General features: G+C 41.1%; 1 protein-coding gene across 1 annotated transcript in view; it reads left to right on the forward strand.

Moving 5' to 3' along the window:
• Positions 1-18,035, forward strand: part of LAMA1 (laminin subunit alpha 1) — a 175,129-nt gene that overhangs the window by 85,271 nt on the left and 71,823 nt on the right. Inside the window, exons 17-29 of the mRNA XM_054587387.1 lie at positions 2,130-2,257; positions 3,792-3,878; positions 4,583-4,794; positions 9,415-9,521; positions 9,826-10,006; positions 10,617-10,753; positions 11,419-11,655; positions 12,928-13,071; positions 13,582-13,761; positions 14,863-15,048; positions 15,598-15,725; positions 16,357-16,477; positions 17,478-17,615. Coding sequence (XP_054443362.1) covers positions 2,130-2,257; positions 3,792-3,878; positions 4,583-4,794; positions 9,415-9,521; positions 9,826-10,006; positions 10,617-10,753; positions 11,419-11,655; positions 12,928-13,071; positions 13,582-13,761; positions 14,863-15,048; positions 15,598-15,725; positions 16,357-16,477; positions 17,478-17,615 — 1,986 coding nt within the window. The remainder of the gene's footprint in view (positions 1-2,129; positions 2,258-3,791; positions 3,879-4,582; positions 4,795-9,414; positions 9,522-9,825; positions 10,007-10,616; positions 10,754-11,418; positions 11,656-12,927; positions 13,072-13,581; positions 13,762-14,862; positions 15,049-15,597; positions 15,726-16,356; positions 16,478-17,477; positions 17,616-18,035) is intronic.

Consider the following 18,035-nt stretch of genomic DNA (forward strand, 5'->3'; position numbering starts at 1 on the left):
GGTTTCGAGAAACAGCTGATAGTCTTATGCGAACTCCTTTGTAGGTAACTGTTTCCTTTTCTTTTGCTGCTTTTAAGATTTTTTCCTTATCTTTAATCTTGCATAACTTAATTAAGATGTGCCTTGGTGTGTGCTTCCTTGGGTCCAACTTCTTTGTGACTCTCTGAGCTTCCTGGATCTCCTGGAAGTCTATTTCCTTCACCAGATTGGGGAAGTTCTTCATTATTTTTTCAAGTAAGTTTTCAATTTCTTGCTGTTCCTCTTCTTCTGGCACCGCTATGATTCAGATGTTGGATCTTCCTAAGCTTCTCGTTTTTTTGAAATCTTGTTTCTTCATTCTGTTCTGGTTGAATGTTTATCTCTTCCTTCTGCTCCAAATCATTGATTTGAGTCCTGGTTTCCTTCCATTTACTGTTGGTTCCCGGTGTATTTTTATTTATTTTACTTTGTGTAGCCTTCACCTTTTCCTCCATTTTGCGACCATACTCAATCAATTCAGCGAGCATCCCGATTACCAGTGTTTTGAATTGTACATCTGATAAGTTGGCTATCTGTTCATCACTTAGCTAAGTTTTTGGAGCTTTGACCTGTTCTTTCATTTGGGCCATATTTCTTTGTGTCAGTGTGCCTGTTATGTTGGGAGGAGCAGAGCCTTAGGTATTTGACAGGGCGGGGCAACCCAGGCTGCTGAGTTGTGATGGGGTGTGTGGGGAAGTCATCCGAGAGGGAACAATGCCATTTGCTGGCTCTCAGCCAGCTTTCAGTCTGCTGCTACCCACAAGCAAATTGGACTCTTCTAGTGCTGATTCCTGGGTGGATGGGGTTGTGTACATTCTAGGACCTCGTGGGTCTCTCCAATGGACTCTCCTATGATGCTGAGAGTTTCTCTTGCTGCCACAACCCTCACGGGTTTTTACTTCCAAAAGGTTTGGGGATTTCTTTTCCCCACACTGGAACCCTGGATTGTGAGGTCTGTCTTGCTCCCCTGCTGTTCCCTATGGTTTACTCATATGCAAATGTGGGACCGCCAGGTCTGCCAGCCACAGCCTTGTCGCATGTCCTCTCTGCCCTGGCTGCCCATCTCCGCCCCTCCTACTGGTCTGGGTGAATGTTTTTTCTTTAGCTCCTTGGTTGTCAGACTTCCATACAATTTGATTTTCTGGCAGTTCTGGTTATTTTTTGTTTTTAAATTTGTTGTCCTTCTTTTGATTGTGCTAGGAGGCAAAGTGTGTCTACCTATGCCTCCGTCTTAGCTGGAAGTCAGATTTTGTTGTTTTCTTTTAAAGAACTTGGAAATTTGTTTTGGATGGCAGTTATCGAAGTTTAGCATGATTGTTTCAAAGTTTCTTTGAAAAATTGTGTTGGGGCGGTTCTTTTATAGCTTTTACTCTATAGTTTAGCACTGTTAAGAACTATTTTTCCTTCTGGGGTCTCTTCTGAGTGAGCTGGGTGTTTTCCAGGGTCTTCCTACACTGACTGGTTAGAATTCTCATGTCTCTGAGTTCTGTGTAGGTTCTGAATTTTTCAGTTTATAGATCACCTGTCTTTCTTTGGCCTCCAGAAGTTGTGTTCCACACACAAGTAACTTAGTATTCAGTAGTTATTCGAAAGGATCTCCCATGTAGATTTCTAGAATTCTTGATCTCAGAAACTCCAGTCCTCTACTCTAGCAGGCTCAGCTTCCCCGAACACAGACCTCTGTCTTCTCAATTCAGCAAGAACCCCCACTCTGCTCGGAAGTGTCTCTAGGCAGAAAGACATGCAGTTGGAGGCCTCATCCTCCGTCTTTGTTCTCTCAGTCACAGACCTGCCCCCTCTGTTGTCCAGTGCCTGAAAGCAGTTACTTGATAGATTTTGTCCCAGTTTTCTAATTGTTTCCTACAAAAGGGCAAGAGTAGTACCAGTTACTCTGATGTGGTCAGAAGTAAACGCTGTTATGCTTCCATTTACACAAATTAAAATTTTTACCGGTTAATCTGGCAGAAGACAAACCCTCCTCATATAACAGAGTTTGGCAACTTAGTATTTTGTCTTTTTTTTTCCACTTGTCCTTCAAGCTGTTTTTACATGAGTTTGAGAAGCCTTTAGAGAACCCAGAGCTGAGTCCTCTTTCCATGCATGTGTCCTAGGCGTGTGAACACAACACCACTGGGGACCACTGTGAGCACTGTCTGCCCGGATTCTACGGGCTGCCTGTCCGAGGGACACCTGGGGACTGCCAGCCTTGTGCCTGCCCGCTCTCCTCAGCCTCCAACAAGTAAGCCTGACCCCTGCTTGACGCGGCCAATATTTCCAGGCAGCTGTACACTGAAACCTTCAGAGCAACTCTTTGTGTGCAATAAAAATGTGGATTTTGTCCCATGGCATTTAATATGGATTAAAAATGGAGGACTAGATTCTCTTTTAAAGTGCATTAAATTATATAAGTAACGTTGTGCCATGGAAAGGATATTTGCATGGTTTTTTTCTTTTCGCTTGGTCTAAAATTGGTCATTAGCTCTTTTCCTTTACAAGTGTGTATTGTGTGCCTACCACTGGGGTAGGAGGTATAGGTGGATATAGAGTTGAATAAAGCATGTTCCTGGGCTGAAAAGTTTTTGCTATAATGACCAAAATATTCAGCACATTGAGAATGGGCTGAATTCATTTAATTGATTCAGCGAATATTTATTGTGTGCCTACTATATACTGGGTATCATGGTAGGTGCTCTGAAGATCAAACTGTTCATCTGTGGCTGCCAACCCCCAGAATCCACAGTGTGGTCAGGACCACAGTGGAGGAATGTCCACTGTATGGTGGGAATCTGCCAGGAGTGACTCTGTGGAAGCTTGATCTGAGACATGAAGGAATTTGAAGGCAGCAGAGAAGGGCATCCTAGGCAGAAGAACTGAGTGTGGCAAGGCTTGGCAGCATAAACAGGTCCAGTTTGAAGGATGTAGGTGGTCCGGGAGCACAGCGGGGCAGGGAGGTACAGGAGATAGTCACATGCAAAGCCTGGAGTGTCATGCTGGGCCTGTGCTTCCTGCAGGCCTCTCTCTCTCTCTCTCACTGGTTTACCCTTTAGAACCTCCTTCACCCACACCCAAAGAATTCCCCCAATTTCAAAAATCATGGGGATTTTCATTTGAAATTCAGTGTATAAACAGACACTATCAGGACTACTGTGCTAAAATTGTGAGGGACTCTCCTCCGCCCCCATACCTCCCTTTGCAGGCCTCCCCAAGGCTCAGGAATAGTGTGAAGCGACCCTGATCAGCAGAGAGGGTCTTCTGGGAAACGTGATTACTGAAGTGTGCAAGCGAGCTCACTCTTGGCCAGTGTGGCCTTGGGTTCTGAGGCAGGCAGACCAGTGCCAAGGAACCTAGAGGAGAGGGACTCAGAGCAGGCCTCCTGGAGGAGGTGACAGCTGAGCTGGGCATTCGGGATCAGCTGGGTGAATCCAGACAGAAAGGGGAAGCGATGCTGGGTTGAAAGATGAGCAGAAGTGAAGAGCAGAGACTGTCCAGTGCCTATGTAGGATGGGCTATAAAGCCAGGGGTCTTGGGTTCTGGGCTAATGATTGAGGACCCAATGAAAGTTTGTAAGGATGAGTGTGGTAGAAATTGAGCACTTCAACTATTTAGAAATTCTACACTGTCCACTGGAAAATTGCCTTCACTTTTTTCCCCCTACTTTTATTGTTGTTCAATTTCAGTTGTCCTCATTTTCCCCCCATTACTCTCCCCTGCCCTACCCACCCCCACCTCCCGCATTCAACCCCCTCCCACATTTACTTCTAATGTTTTGACAGTTTCAGCCCCACCTGCCACCTAGATGATGCAGATGAAGTGATCTGTGACCAGTGTGCCCTGGGACACTCCGGAACTTGGTGTGAGAGGTACACTGCATTGCTCAACTGTTTTCCAAAAGTAGCATTTTAAAAATTACTTTAATATAGGTTCTATGTGTTTATTTTTAGATATGTAGTTAAGTGTGGTTTTGGAGTTTTGGTATGCAATTATTATTTCATATAATTATAGAGAAAAGCCAGAATATTGATTACAAAATTAATGTTAAAACTGTCTGAGAAGTTTTTGAGAATAGCATTTGAGCTTCTTGAACTAATCTCTGTTCTCATCAATAACAATAGGAATCAGCAGGGAGGAAGTATGTACTGTTCACACACTTAAAAATCCCATTACTCTGAATAATTCCATAGGGGAGGGATAGTTTGATTAATAGCTGCCTCCTGGATCCTGCAAGCCTGTGTAGTCTGTTCCCACATGTAAGTCTCAGTGCCACTTCTGGCTACAGTCCCTAGGACAGGGTGACACCCCTGAGTGCTGGGATGCCGGTCCAGCTGGCCTGGGGCCAGCTGCACATCCCTTTGGATTTATGGCTCATTATGGACCACTCCCCCATTTTTCTCAGTGAGTGAAAGAACTCTGTGAATGCTTGAACTTGGAGTTGCATTCCTTCCACAGTAAATCTAACATAACAAGAGTCAGTCTGATTGATTAACCACTTAGAGAACCCCTGGATGGTGAGTAATGTCTAAAGAAATTGCATTTATTTGAATCCCTTTTTTGATCTCTTATGCAGATGTGCAGATGGTTACTATGGAAACCCAACAGTGCCTGGGGAATCCTGTGTTCCCTGTAACTGCAGTGGGAATGTGGACCCCTCAGAGGCCGGTCACTGTGACTCTGTCACTGGAGAATGTCTAAGGTGCATTGGGAACACGGATGGCGCCCACTGTGAGAGGTGTGCTCCTGGGTTCTACGGGGATGCTGTGACCGCTAAAAATTGCCGAGGTGAGTGTATGGGATGTGAAGTCTCTGTCCATTTACTTACAGGTGTCAAAGGTGCTGCGGTAGCTTTACCTGAGTGGTTCCTGTGTTAATAGACCTGGGTATGGACCCAAGACCTGAGCTGTCCTTATGTTCCTTATGTTAGCTTGATCAGTTACTCACCTAAAAAAGGTGCACCTTCCATTTGAGGTGAAAGTGGGACTTTACAAAGTGTGGGACACTGCTCCCAGGGACCGAAATGAAGAGTTATGCTCAAAGCCTATCAGGTTTGTGAGGGCGATGCTAAGGGTTTCATGAAGGAGATGGGATTTCACGATGTGGTATGGGAAACAGGGAGACTCTAGCCCTAGACACTGGCATGTCTTTAGTGGTCTGTGCCTGATCTACTGACCCCACCTTGTTTTGCAGGGCTCTGCTTAGGTCCTTAAACTTATGGATCAGGTAGAATCATTCACTTAGAAAAGTAGATTTTCCTGTGCCCCAGGTGAAATAATTAAAGCCTAAGGGCCAATAAAGATATTTTTTGTACAGTTTTTGAAGAAGTAAAAGATTTAAAATGTGAATTATAAATTTTTTTGGATAATTTCCTATAAATGCTGAAAGCTCACCATGTCATTATAATGTGGAGACACTAGAGGGTGCTAACGTTACAGAAAAAATATTTTTACTGGTTCACATTGAGAGATCAACAAAGTTTTATAGCCCTGGGCCAATCAACATGATCTTCCACAGCGTGGCCACCCTGATAGGTTATCATATCATATCTATGATAACTTATATTTTTATAAAGCTTCAAAGTTTATGGAATACTTTTACAACTCTCATGTCCTTTCTTTTCATCTGTACTGTAAGCCTTGATGAATTATTTCTTGGTTTATTGGTCATTTACTAGGTACCTGTTACCCCTGGCACTGTAGTAAGTACTGTGATAGGAGTTGGAAATTTATGATTCAAGTCTGTTGGGGAACTACAAATGATGGTGTAGACGCCCGAAAGGGGCGTCCCCAGGCTTTGGAGTCTCACTAATGTAGGGTAGAGTCCAGGGCTGATTACTGACCAACTCTAGCTTTAGGCAAATATATTAACCTCTCTGAGCCATTATTTCCTTATATATAAAATGGAGATCATCATATGTATACATTTAGAACTTTCTGAGAAGTCAAAGGTATAACAAATTTAAAGGTCTAGATGTTAAATAAATAGTAGTTATTATCATTGCTAGTGATCAACAGTATTTTTTTATTATTTTTCTATATCAGTGTTGTCCAACAGAAATGTCAAACTGTAATCTTGTTTTTCAGTAACCAAATTTTAAAAAGTAAAAAGAAACAGATGAAATACATTTTAATAATGTATTTTATTTAAACTAATATATAAAAATTATTATCATTTTATCATGTAATCAAGTTTTAAAGTGTTAATGACATATTTGCTTCCTTTTTTAAGCCTCTAAAATTCAATATTTTATAACCTGTCTCAATTAGGATGCTGAATTTTCAGAGATACTTGAGTGTATTTTAGATTACATAGAAGCAGTGTTGAAGAAGTAGATTCATATACTCAAGTTGTTCAAACATTGAAAAGTTCTCCAGTGTGTAGCAAAAAGTCATTTGCCTTTAACATGCACGTCCACATTGGCAGAATGCTTCAGTCGTCTGCCATGGGGGTAAAAGGAAAGATGTGAAATAGAAGGTCTTGGTGAGGAAGAGAAGGTGGGGGGATCAGGGTAAGGGCAGGTAGGATTGGGATCTTAGTTCAAATTCTCAGCCCAGACAGCTGGATTGGTTGCGGACTGACCTTATCCCGGCTCTCTAGTTTCTCAGCATTTACAAAGTTTATTCCTTTCTCATCTCATTCTTCTCCATCCCTAGCTTTAATGAGATGAATTTTTTCAACTGTTTTTGGATATTTCACTAGAAATCCTTCCAGATCTATAATAGAGTCCCTCTTATGGTCTTCCCAGAGATAGCTTACATGTACTAATGTAATACCATATTTTATTAGGTTAACCCAAGTAAAAATCGCAGTGTTCAGTATTACTGACATGGGAAGCCTCATGGAGTTTCTGGAAAGATGACTGAATATTCAGGAGTGCAGGACTCAGGGAAGAAATGGAAACTGGAGAAGCACCATTTTTCGCATGGTAGCTGAAGTGGTGGTGTGGATATGACTCTCCAGAGCAAAGAGTGGCGCTGAGGGAGGAGAGGGTTGTGGGCACCCTACTGAGCTCTAATTTTATATGAAATAAGTCAGGTGGGGTTCTTAGGAGAATTAAAATATATGTAAAATATCTGGAAGTTGGTAATCAGCAACTATTTTAAATTAGTATTATTTATTATGTGAACAATTTTGATTAATAATTGCTATTATAATTGTCATTATAGAAGGACATAGAAGCTGTAAGACCTATGGCAAGTTACATATCTTTTTAAGGTTGAGATTTCAAATCATAAAACAGAGAAAAAAAGACTGCTTTCCCTCCTAAGTTTGTTATGAAGGTTTAGTGAAATGTTGCCTGTTACATGACTGGCACATAGTATGATATATGTTTTGTGATGGTCATACTTACAATAAACTTTTAATTTTCCCCAGAGGAAGGGGAAGCTGTAAATAAGGCACAGAGGGGGAGGCACAGAGGGAAATAAGTGACAAGTAGGAAGAAACCAAAGAGTGGGTGTCCAGAAGCCTTGGTAAGAGGGAGGTTCAAAAGGGAGAGAGTGATTATAGGGTCCCATCCCACAGGAAAACATGACAAGTTGAAGACGAAAAATCCTCTCTCTAAATTTGTACCTGGGAAGTCCCTGGAGACTTTAGGAGGTGTTGTTTTAGTAGATAAGGGGCCAAGAGGGCACTGGACAGGGCCTGCTAAGGGGAAGCAAGGGAGAGAGGGAGAGGATACAAATGTCAGGGAGATGGAACCTTGGAGAGAAAGCTAAGGGTGGGTGGGTTGGGGGTGTGTGTGTGTGTGTGTGTGTGTGTGTGTGAGAGAGAGAGAGAGAGAGAGGGAGAGAGAGAGACAGAGAGAGAGAGAGAGAGATGCATGTGTGATGTTTTCAGTGGGAAACACTTGAGAATGGTTGGATGCTGAGGATTGTTTTAACACATAGGTTTTATTATTATTTAAGTATGGCAAAGCCAGCAGATTGGGAGATGGCTACATTGAGAAGATAGTTCGTTTCTCACAGATGCCAGCATGGGGGTGCCAAAGGGGAAGTTCCCAGTTGTCAGATGGGAAAATGGGGGCTAGAAGTTTCTGTGGAAAGGGAAGGGCAAGGCAAGGTAAATGGGTTTAGAATTGGTTGGTCTGAACAATTTCAGCAGGCTTGGGGCATAAGGGCTGTCCCTAGTTGGCTGAGACATGGCCCTGGGGTGATTAGGGCAAGTAAACAGTGGAATGTCAGATCTCAATAAAGACGCCCCGATTGGTTGGTTTGCATACAAAAGGTATGTAGCTGTTCACTTTCTCTAGAAATCTAAAAGTGCTGGGAAGGATAGTCTCTTTAGAGTCTGCAAGACCCCAGAAGTCAAAGCATCAGAAATACAAGAAATAAAAAGGCATTTTTGATACAAAGAGTTAGTAGAGTATTCAAAGTTTGGCTACAGGAATGGGCAGAGCAGGAACGGGCAGCAGTGAGTGGGGCCCACGGGGCTTCACCGACCTCTGCAGGAGCTGATGGCATCAATCCACTTACACCAGGTAAACCTCTGATGACAAAGTGGTCCGGTGCTTGGCCTTTGTCAGTCAAGGAGACAGAAATCCCTCTGACCTTCAGCCTCCAATTTCTAGCATCTTCTATGGCTCTGCCTCCTACTGCAGTGCACTGCCACACAAAGTGTGCTTGAGCTTGAAATAATTTGCACTTTTTCTTTTCCTTTTACATCATTATACAATATGATAGAAATGGTGTATTTTCTGAGTCCAAGCATTCATGATATTTTGTCAGTGAGCATATTAAATATTTTAAAGGAAGTGCATATTGACAGCTGTGGGTTAAATATCAATTAAACATTTCTTGGACCCATTAAATTGCATCACTTTGAAAATGTGGTGGATTATGTAGCTTTAATCATCAACATTATAACTGTAGATTAAACTGAAAAGTCTGGCCTGAAGGTAAGTGTATTAGGACTGTAAATGACTCATGAGTTAGAACAAGGAAATATTTTTCATTAAATTACAAAATACGATGTTTACCTAGATTAGTATAACAGCTTTAAAATAATAATAAATACAGACATAACTGAAGTGAGAACAGATGGCTAAGTTGATTTTGAAATCTCCAGTATATGTTTTTTAATGAAGATTTGTGGATATACATTGGTGGGTCATTGAAAAAAATTCAAGAAACTTATGAAATTGGTCTAGTTAGTTTGCCTATTATTATCTTAATAGCTTTGGGGGTTTTATTTTCTCTGTGATGGTTTCTTCTACCAACCCTATTTTGGCTTACTCTTCAGAAAAGTACTAAATATTTAAAGTTACTGCAAAACAATATGCAAGTATGTATTTCTTTTTGCTTTGTGATTTGTAACATAAATGTTCACAAATTTTCCTCTGGGGATTAGGGGATCTTACTTTACCACACCCAGAAATGAACACAGCATGTCTTGTGTGTGTGTTAGCCTGTGAATGCCATCGGAGGGGCTCCCTCTCCGATGCCTGCCATCTTGAGACCGGACTATGTGACTGCAAACCACATGCGACGGGACAACGGTGTGACCAGTGCTTGGTAAGATGCCTACTTGCACACAATTAAAGTATTTGTCAGCAATGTCTATAATTGACATCTTAACGTTGGTTCAAACAAAATGAATTCATGATTGCTAGAAAGAGCTAATGCCTAAAACACGACTGGTGTGGGCTGTGCCTTCCTATCTAGAGGATGTATTCTGTTTACAAAGGAGTAGAACAATATCACAAACATTTTATGATTCTACGAAACATCCCATGTTTGATTTGGAAAACATTCTGTATCATCAGTCACTTGTTAAAACGTATTTTGGCTTCCACGATTCTGCCCCCCTGTGAAACAGCGTGGCTATTACGGGCTGGACACAGGACTTGGCTGCCTGCCCTGTAACTGCAGCCTGTCGGGCTCTGTGTCGGGTGACTGCACGGAGGAAGGCCAGTGTCACTGCGTTCCAGGTGTAGCCGGGAAAAGGTGTGACAGGTGTGCACGTGGCTTCTATGCATTCCAGGATGGTGGCTGTACACGTAAGCTTTTAAATTCATTATTTAGACTTTATAGTAATCCCCAGATGTTTCCCTGAGCCCTCCTTTGCCTTCTAATTCTATTAAGTTCCTTTATTTTTTCTCTTTTTAGCATGTAGGATTTCATATCTTTCCTCTGTTTCCTTATGCTCGGTACATCCATAAGCTTTGGTCAGGTTCTACTAATTGTGTGAGCTTAGATTAATTACTTGGCTTCACTTTCCTCATTTGTAAAATGGAGAAGCTAACTGTAATCTCCAACCAGGAGTTATTTCTAAGGTTGGAGGTAGTCTTTAACACAGTGTTTGGCATACAAAAAATGCTTGATAAACACTAGCTCTTACAGTTCTTCCCACCCCTCCTGGTTGTTTCCAGTCTCTTCTCTATTTCTCCCACTGTGTCTGGATTACCCCTCTCTCAGCAGCATCTCTTGACTGGAAGGGGCAACAACTTTCCATGAGACATGGAGGGGTCTTGGGATTCATGTGGGCATTTTAGGAACTAGAATGGTTTAGGTTATTAATAAAAGGAAATCACTTGTAGCATCAGCTCTTACCCCTTCAGTTGCACCAGTGGTCCTGACCTGTGACACCACCATCTGTCTTTGCTGTAGCCTGTGACTGTGCTCACACTCAGAATTCATGTGACCCACAATCAGGGGAGTGTATCTGCCCTCCTCATACTCAAGGTGTAACGTGTGAAGAATGTGAGGATGGATTCTGGGGCTATGACGTGGAGCTCGGATGCCAGGTGTGCACCATCATCTCTGCCTGTTCTTAACTGAGAATTACTTTGCTGCAGCAAGTTTTATTCCTTTTTTTAATCTATTTGCTTGATTTTCACCTGTTGAATAAGCTATACTTAAAACTCAATCTGGATTGCAGGAATCAAAGTGAAAAAAGCAACACCCTTAAATGCATCATTCTAAATTTTCTTCAAGAATCTAACTGTGGAATTGAAGAAGATCAAAAATGTATTTTAGTGCTTTTTAAATATATTCTGCAATGTATACTATCTTTCAGGACAAAGGAATAAATCACTTTATTGGGGGAGGGTTATATCCAGGTTTCGAGGGTTCTAGTATTTTATGTAACTTTTTAGTTTGTGTTTTGAAATTGGAAAAATTACTTGGCCTCTAAAATAATAAGGTTGGACTGTTAGGACATATTAAGCAGATTGAACTTCTGATCACAGGCTTGACCTGGTGTGCATGTGCCACAAAGATGCACAAATGTTCAGCAGCACAGTGCCTGCCTCCTGTTGGCACACTGCGAAACAAGTCCATAGAGCAATGGCGAGAGAAATCCGTTCATTTGCATAATTCCCCTACATTTAGTGTTTTCTTATCATACCAATGTGTGTACATTATGAAACTGTAAAAGCTGCCTTTTTATTTAAGGTTTTTTTCCTCTCAGGCCTGCAATTGCAGTGGTGGAGGGTCAGCCAGTCATCAATGCGATGTGCTCACTGGCCATTGCCAGTGTAAGCCTATATTTGGTGGCCCAAGCTGTGACCAGTGCTCCCTGGGTTTCCGGGACTTTCCAGACTGTGTGGCTTGTGACTGTGACCTGAGAGGGACGCTGGTGGACACCTGTGATGAGGAACAGGGTCTATGCAGCTGTGCACAGGAGACTGGTGCCTGTTCTTGCAAGGTATGGGTCCTTGGCACTCTGCTTTCCTCCTCTCTTCCACTCATCGTCATGACTTTGGGGCTTTTAACTAATCAAGCACCTAGGTTTTAGACATCTCTCACAATGTGTTCACACTGCCATCTAGGTCTCGGTTTTAGTCTGTATGCTCTTCTAGAACTATAGATGACTCTGTAAGTGGAATTTTTACTGATTATTACAAATGTCAGACAGTGGCACTGATTGAGAAACACTCTGAGTTTTCTTTCATGTGCTCCAGTTGGCTGAGTAGCCAATTTGTCTTGGATATGCAGGTAAAACAGATAACCCAGGGCTAAAAAAGATTTGTGATTTTAGAGCTCTTAAGTAATTATTCTTTTGTATGTGCTGGCCAGACCAAAGAAAAATCGTGTTTCTTATTTTCCCAGAAGGTAAGATTTCAACATCATGTTTAATTCCACATATTTCCATTAGTTTTCCCATTGTAGTTTGTCATAAGGAAGTCATTGTCTACCTTCTCTGGTCCTTTCCTGGGTCTGGTGAGATGGAAGCCAGACAGTAGTGGGTTGATTAGTGACTTGGGATGAGGAAGGGAAAACTCTCTCTCTCTCTCTCTCTCTCTCTTTCTCTCTCTCCTCTCTCTCTCTCTCTCTCTCACACACACACACACTATGCCTAGGAGTAATGGAAACATCAGTGAATATTTTTGGCTCCCCACATTTATGATAGAAGTTCTCATTACAGATGGTTTGAGCAAGAGGGACCTGGTCCATGGTTCTCTGTCTCTCTCCCTCTTTTTTTTTTTTTAAGAATTTTTTTTACTGTTGTTCAAGTACAGTTGTCTCCATTTTCCCCCTCCACTCTTCCCTCCCCCACCAACCCCCACCTCCCACCTTCCATCCTACCCTCCTTTGGCTTTGTCCACGGGTCCTTATACATGTTCCTTGACGACCCTTCCCCTTCTTTCCCCGTCCTCCACCCTGACTGATCATCAGTCACCTGAGACCTCCAGGAGGATTCTGGCACCCCCTTCAGGAGATTCTCATCAGGGAATTTGTATTTTCCCAGAGCTTCCAAGATGATTCTGATCATCAGCTGTGTTTGGGACTCACCCATTGAGTTTTTGAGAGAACTGATCCTCAGAGGGGTTAAGGAGCTTGCTAAGGAACAGCTAGATCAGGGATGTTTGTTGATCCAAAATTATTTTTATGGCTGGTTTATTTCACTTCTGTTTCTTTAGAAATCGTGTCTATTTTTTTCAGGTAAAAATGAGTCTGCTATTTTTTTCCCCTTTAGGAAAATGTCCTTGGCCTTCAATGCAGCAAGTGTCGAGCTGGGACGTACGCCCTCCATGCTGACAATCCTCTGGGGTGCACCCCGTGCTTCTGCTTTGGGCTGTCTCAACTCTGCTCGGAGGTGGAGGGTTATGTGAGGACACCAGTAAGTTAGGCATGCAGTTAACATGTTCTGTGTTTAACCCCTGTCCCCTTGGGAGTCGCATGGGGGTAAGGAGAAACAGTCAAATACTTACATTAAATTTTACTTTTTGGCATCAGAAATACTGAGAAACTAATTTGGGTTTGTTATGAATCAGAACTCTGCTTCTGCTGTCCAAAGAAATACATGGAGCTGGAACTAAAAGCATTCAGTGTTGCTCTTTAGCTGATCTATCAAAAGTGTTAGTTGGAGAGATGGTAAAATACATCTCAACAATCTCCTCCATATAACTGAACACTGTTGTTATATAGCAACAGTTTGACCTGAAATGCAGCATCTTAAAACATGTTTAGTTCATTTTAATCCAGATGTTTAAATTTAAAGGAAAAGTTATTATTATACCTGTTTTAACATTGAAATTATCTTGTGTGAATTAGTGGTAGAATCTGACCAATCAAAGATATGGAGTTAGTTCATGTTCCAAAGTGTGTTTTTCTTCCCTTCTCTGAATAGATAACACTGGGCTCAGATCAGCCGCTCCTGCGCGTGGTTTCTCAGAGTAACCTCAGGGGCACGACCCGAGGGGTGTATTACCAGGCCCCCGATGTCCTCCTGGACGCCGTGACCGTCAGGCAGCATGTCCACGCAGAGCCATTTTACTGGCGGCTGCCGGGGCAGTTCCAGGGCGACCAGGTGAGGCCCGCACCCACCCTGGAGTCATACACATTCCCAGGGAAAGGGGTATCATTGGAATCACAGCTCACTGTGCTGGCCTATCATTAAGTGAAGACGTTATTAATTTTTGCTTCTGAGTGGGGATGGAGAAGTTTAACACTAATAAAAATCCTCCTATATGTGTGGGTTAATTTTGGAGTCTTCAAATTCAAATCATATTCTTTTTCTCATTCTTAAAGAAGTCATTCAACAAGTATTTATTGTTTTTACTAATTTAAGCTCAGTACAAGCCTCGGTGGTATACCTGCGAGGTCAATCTCAAGAAATTGTCACTCAGTTTTGGGGGAAAGAATCTTGAAGGGATCACCTGCATTTTTGTTTATTAAACATCAAAATCTGTGTGCAAATTCACCCTGATCATGAAAATTTGCAAATATACATCTAGTGGGCCTACAGGCATAGATAATTTATACTTCAAGGGAGCTTGAAAATAATTGGGACCATTATTGTGTTGATTTATTATTCTGGAGCTTACCCTTGTTAGTATCATCGAGAGGAGACTGTGTGAGGTGATGGATATGTCTGTGGCTTTGATGGGGGTGATGGTTTCACAGGTTTATACATTAAATGTATATGGCTTTTTACAGACAATCATGCCTCAATAAAGTAGTTAAAAAGCTTTGTGTTATAATCTATAGATTAGTGGGAAGAGGATGAGGGGAGGGCAAAGTGGGTAAAGGGGTCAGATATTATATATTGAATAGTAAAGGAAGGAAACTAGACTTTGGCTGGCAGGCACACAATAGAGCACACAGATGTTGAATTATAATGTTGACAACTGAAAATTATATAATGCTATTAACCAATGTTATCCCAATACGTTTAATTTTTAAAAACTTTGTAAAAATCATCTACTTAACAAAAAAAAGACTAGTTTGAGTCAACTTAATAATCCATAACTAAATAGAATTACAAGTAAGCAAATTCTAGACAACGTATTCCAACCATATGATGTTTTTTTTAAATGCAAGATTTCTTCCAAATGGGAACAGGCTTGTAATGAAATATTTTAAATGAATGCTGTGTCAAAGAAGTAAACAACAATATGCTGTTTGATAGCTCATGGCCTATGGTGGCAAACTGAAGTACAGTGTGGCCTTCTATTCCTCCAATGGCTTGGGCACCTTCAACCTTGAGCCTCAAGTGCTCATCAGAGGAGGCCGGACCAGAAAGCAAGTAATTTACATGGATGCACCAGCACCAGAGAATGGAGTGAAACAAGAGCAAGTAGTAGAAATGAAAGAGGTGACCATGCATGCTTTTCATATAAGCCCCGCAAAGGTGTGAACTTCGCTATGGATATGAAGTTATTTAGCTGCTAGTAAGAAAGTGATCTCAGAGAAACTGAGATAAAAATTTCAAAGGGTTTGGCAAGATCTCTAAAAATGACTCAAATTCCTATTCTTAAGATATGGATGTAAGACTTATGTTAATTTAGTGGAAACTGCATTTAAATCCTTTATCTTGGTGCCCAAGTCTCCACCTGTGTGGATATAATGATAGCAGTCTTTGGACTTGCTTGAATCTAGTCAGTGTGTATTCATTCAGCGGGGAGATACTGACCCACCGCCCCCTGTGTGGCTGCCATAGATGACATTTGTCTGTGGATAAAGGAGACCGGCCTGTTGCTGCCCCTGGAAGGTGACAGGAGATCTTCCCCAGTTAAATTTAGTGTCATGCACAGAACCGAGCTCATTTCTGGAGAAATATATAGAAGGATCACTTTCCTTATAAGTTCATATGCTTCTGAGAATTCATATTCTGAATTTCATTGAATGTGTTTCTCATCCACAGGATTATTGGAAATATTTTAATTCTGTTTCTGAAAAACCTGTCACACACTCAGATTTTATGTCTGTTCTTAGCAACATCGAGTACATCCTCATCAAAGCATCTTATGGTCAAGGGTTACAGCAGAGCAGGTACTTGGAAACTTCTAGAATTTTAAAAATATTTTTCTTATGTGAAAGCAAACTGAAGGGATTTGATTCACTTCACCCCCATTACCTCCTATCTTTATTAATATATATTTCTCTTCTCCACCAAAACCTTATTAAAATTTCATATTAGTATGAAATGTGTGGAAAATGACATAGACTATCCATCTCCCACACTAAAGTGCATATAAAATACAAGTACATAATGGTGATATCTTAGGTGAGGATAAAATGTAAAAATAAAAATTTAACTTCTTTTATTTTCTGCTCTTAAACTGCAATGCTCCTTTCTTTATAAATAATGTATCAAGACTTTTGTCACCTACCCGTATAGTACTTAACCCATAAAGGAAGCCACCAAAGTGGTACTTCAGGAGGTCTTTCAGGTATGCATTCTGTAACACTTATTTTTAAGTTCCAAGATGTCGATTAAGAGCCATCACTGTGTAATGACAGTATTAACGTGCTTTCACATATTTCTTTTATAATCCTGAGTGGCTGCAAAGCTTGGGTTTAACATATGTGCAAATATTATTATATAACGTGCTGTTTCTAGAAAGTGTCTTTCTAAAAATTTGTATTTTTTCTCATACTCCTTAACGCACCGGTTTCACAGGATCTCAAACATTTCAATGGAGGTCGGCAGAAAGGCTGACCAGCAACCCCCAGGCAGGGAGGAGGCCTCCCTGCTGGAGAAGTGCCTCTGTCCTCCCAGCACGGCTGGGCTCTCGTGTCAGGTAGGGAGGCTCTGATTAAAATCCCTTTTCTGGTTTTGAGTTGAAATATGCCTGTGATATAGCAGCTCTAAGTGATGATCAGAACTTATGCCTATCTATTATATTATCTTTCCCTTAAATTTTTTAACATGGTAGAATATGCATAAACTTAATTTTTACCATCTTAACCATTTTGAGTGTACAGTTCTGTAGTGTTAAGTATATTCACATTATTGTACAACCAATCTTTAGAACTATTCATTTGGCAAAACTAAAACTCTGTGCTCATTAAATACTGACTCCTCATTCCTCACCCCACCCCCAGTCCCTGGTAACCACTACTCTGTTTTCTGTATCTATGACTGTAACCACTCTAGGTACTTCATACAGGTACAATCAAAAGACAGTATTTGTCTTTTTTACAACTGGCTTATTTCACTTAGCATAATGTCTTCAAGGTTAATCCATGTTGCACTATGTGTCTGGATATGATGTGCTTCTTTTTTAAGGGTAAATAATACTCTACAGTACATATCAACCATATTTTGTTTATCCATTCATCTATCAATGGACACTTAGTTTGTTTCACCTTTTGGCTATTGTGAATAATGCTGCTATGAAGAAGGGTGTACATATATTTCTCCAAGACCCAGCTTTCAGTTCTTTGGGGTTTATAGGTCAAATTGCTGGATCTTGTGGTAATTCTGTTTTTCATTTTTGAGGTGCTGCCATACTGTTCTCCACAGCACTGCACCATTTTACATTTCTTCCAGCAAAGCACAAGGGTTCCAGCTTCTCCACATCCTTACCAACACTTTTTTTTTTCCTTAAAATAATAGCCATCCTGATGTGTGTGAGGTGGCTTTGATTTGCATTTCCCCAGTGATTAGATATATCCAGCATCTTCTCATGTGCATATTGATCATTTGTGTATCTTCTTTGGAGAAATGTCTATTCCAGTCATTTGCCCATTTTTAAATCAGGTTGTTCATTCATTCCTTTTGTTTTTGCATGCCCACAGAACTGTGCACCTGGTTACCACAGAGGGAAGCTTCCAGAGGGTGGTGATAGGGGACATCGCCTTCTGCTTGCTCCTTGTGTGCCCTGCAGTTGTAACAACCACAGTGACATCTGTGACCCTGAAACGGGGACATGTGTGGTATGCTTGTTTGGGTGGGAGCTTGCTTGAATATTAGACTGAGGGTAGGCAGTGAGCCTTTAAAGTTCTAATTCAAAGGCATACCAGTTCCTTGGTTTAGAGAGCTTACAATTATCAAAATATAAGATATACATATATATTTTTCAGAAAAGTCTAGCTAAGTAGTCTGAGATTGCTTGTGGAAATTCTTTTATACATTTTGCTTCCTCGACTTTGTGGGCATCATTTGGGGAATTGGTTAAGTGTGCCTTGTTTTTATTCACGGTGCTTGTGGTTATAGTCAAAATAGATGAGACTTTCACTTCATAGAATTGAAAAGTCACCTGGAAGTTTTAAAATAAGTTTATGACAATGTTGAAATTTTATTGCTCTGTGTAAAGTATTGCTCTTTCCTTGCATTTGTAAAAAAAAAAAAAATTA

Source organism: Pteronotus mesoamericanus, unplaced genomic scaffold (assembly GCF_021234165.1).
Source record: "Pteronotus mesoamericanus isolate MK-2021 breed Mesoamerican mustached bat unplaced genomic scaffold, CSHL_Meso_final scaffold_118, whole genome shotgun sequence".
In the NCBI taxonomy this organism is placed as follows: Eukaryota; Metazoa; Chordata; class Mammalia; order Chiroptera; family Mormoopidae; genus Pteronotus; species Pteronotus mesoamericanus.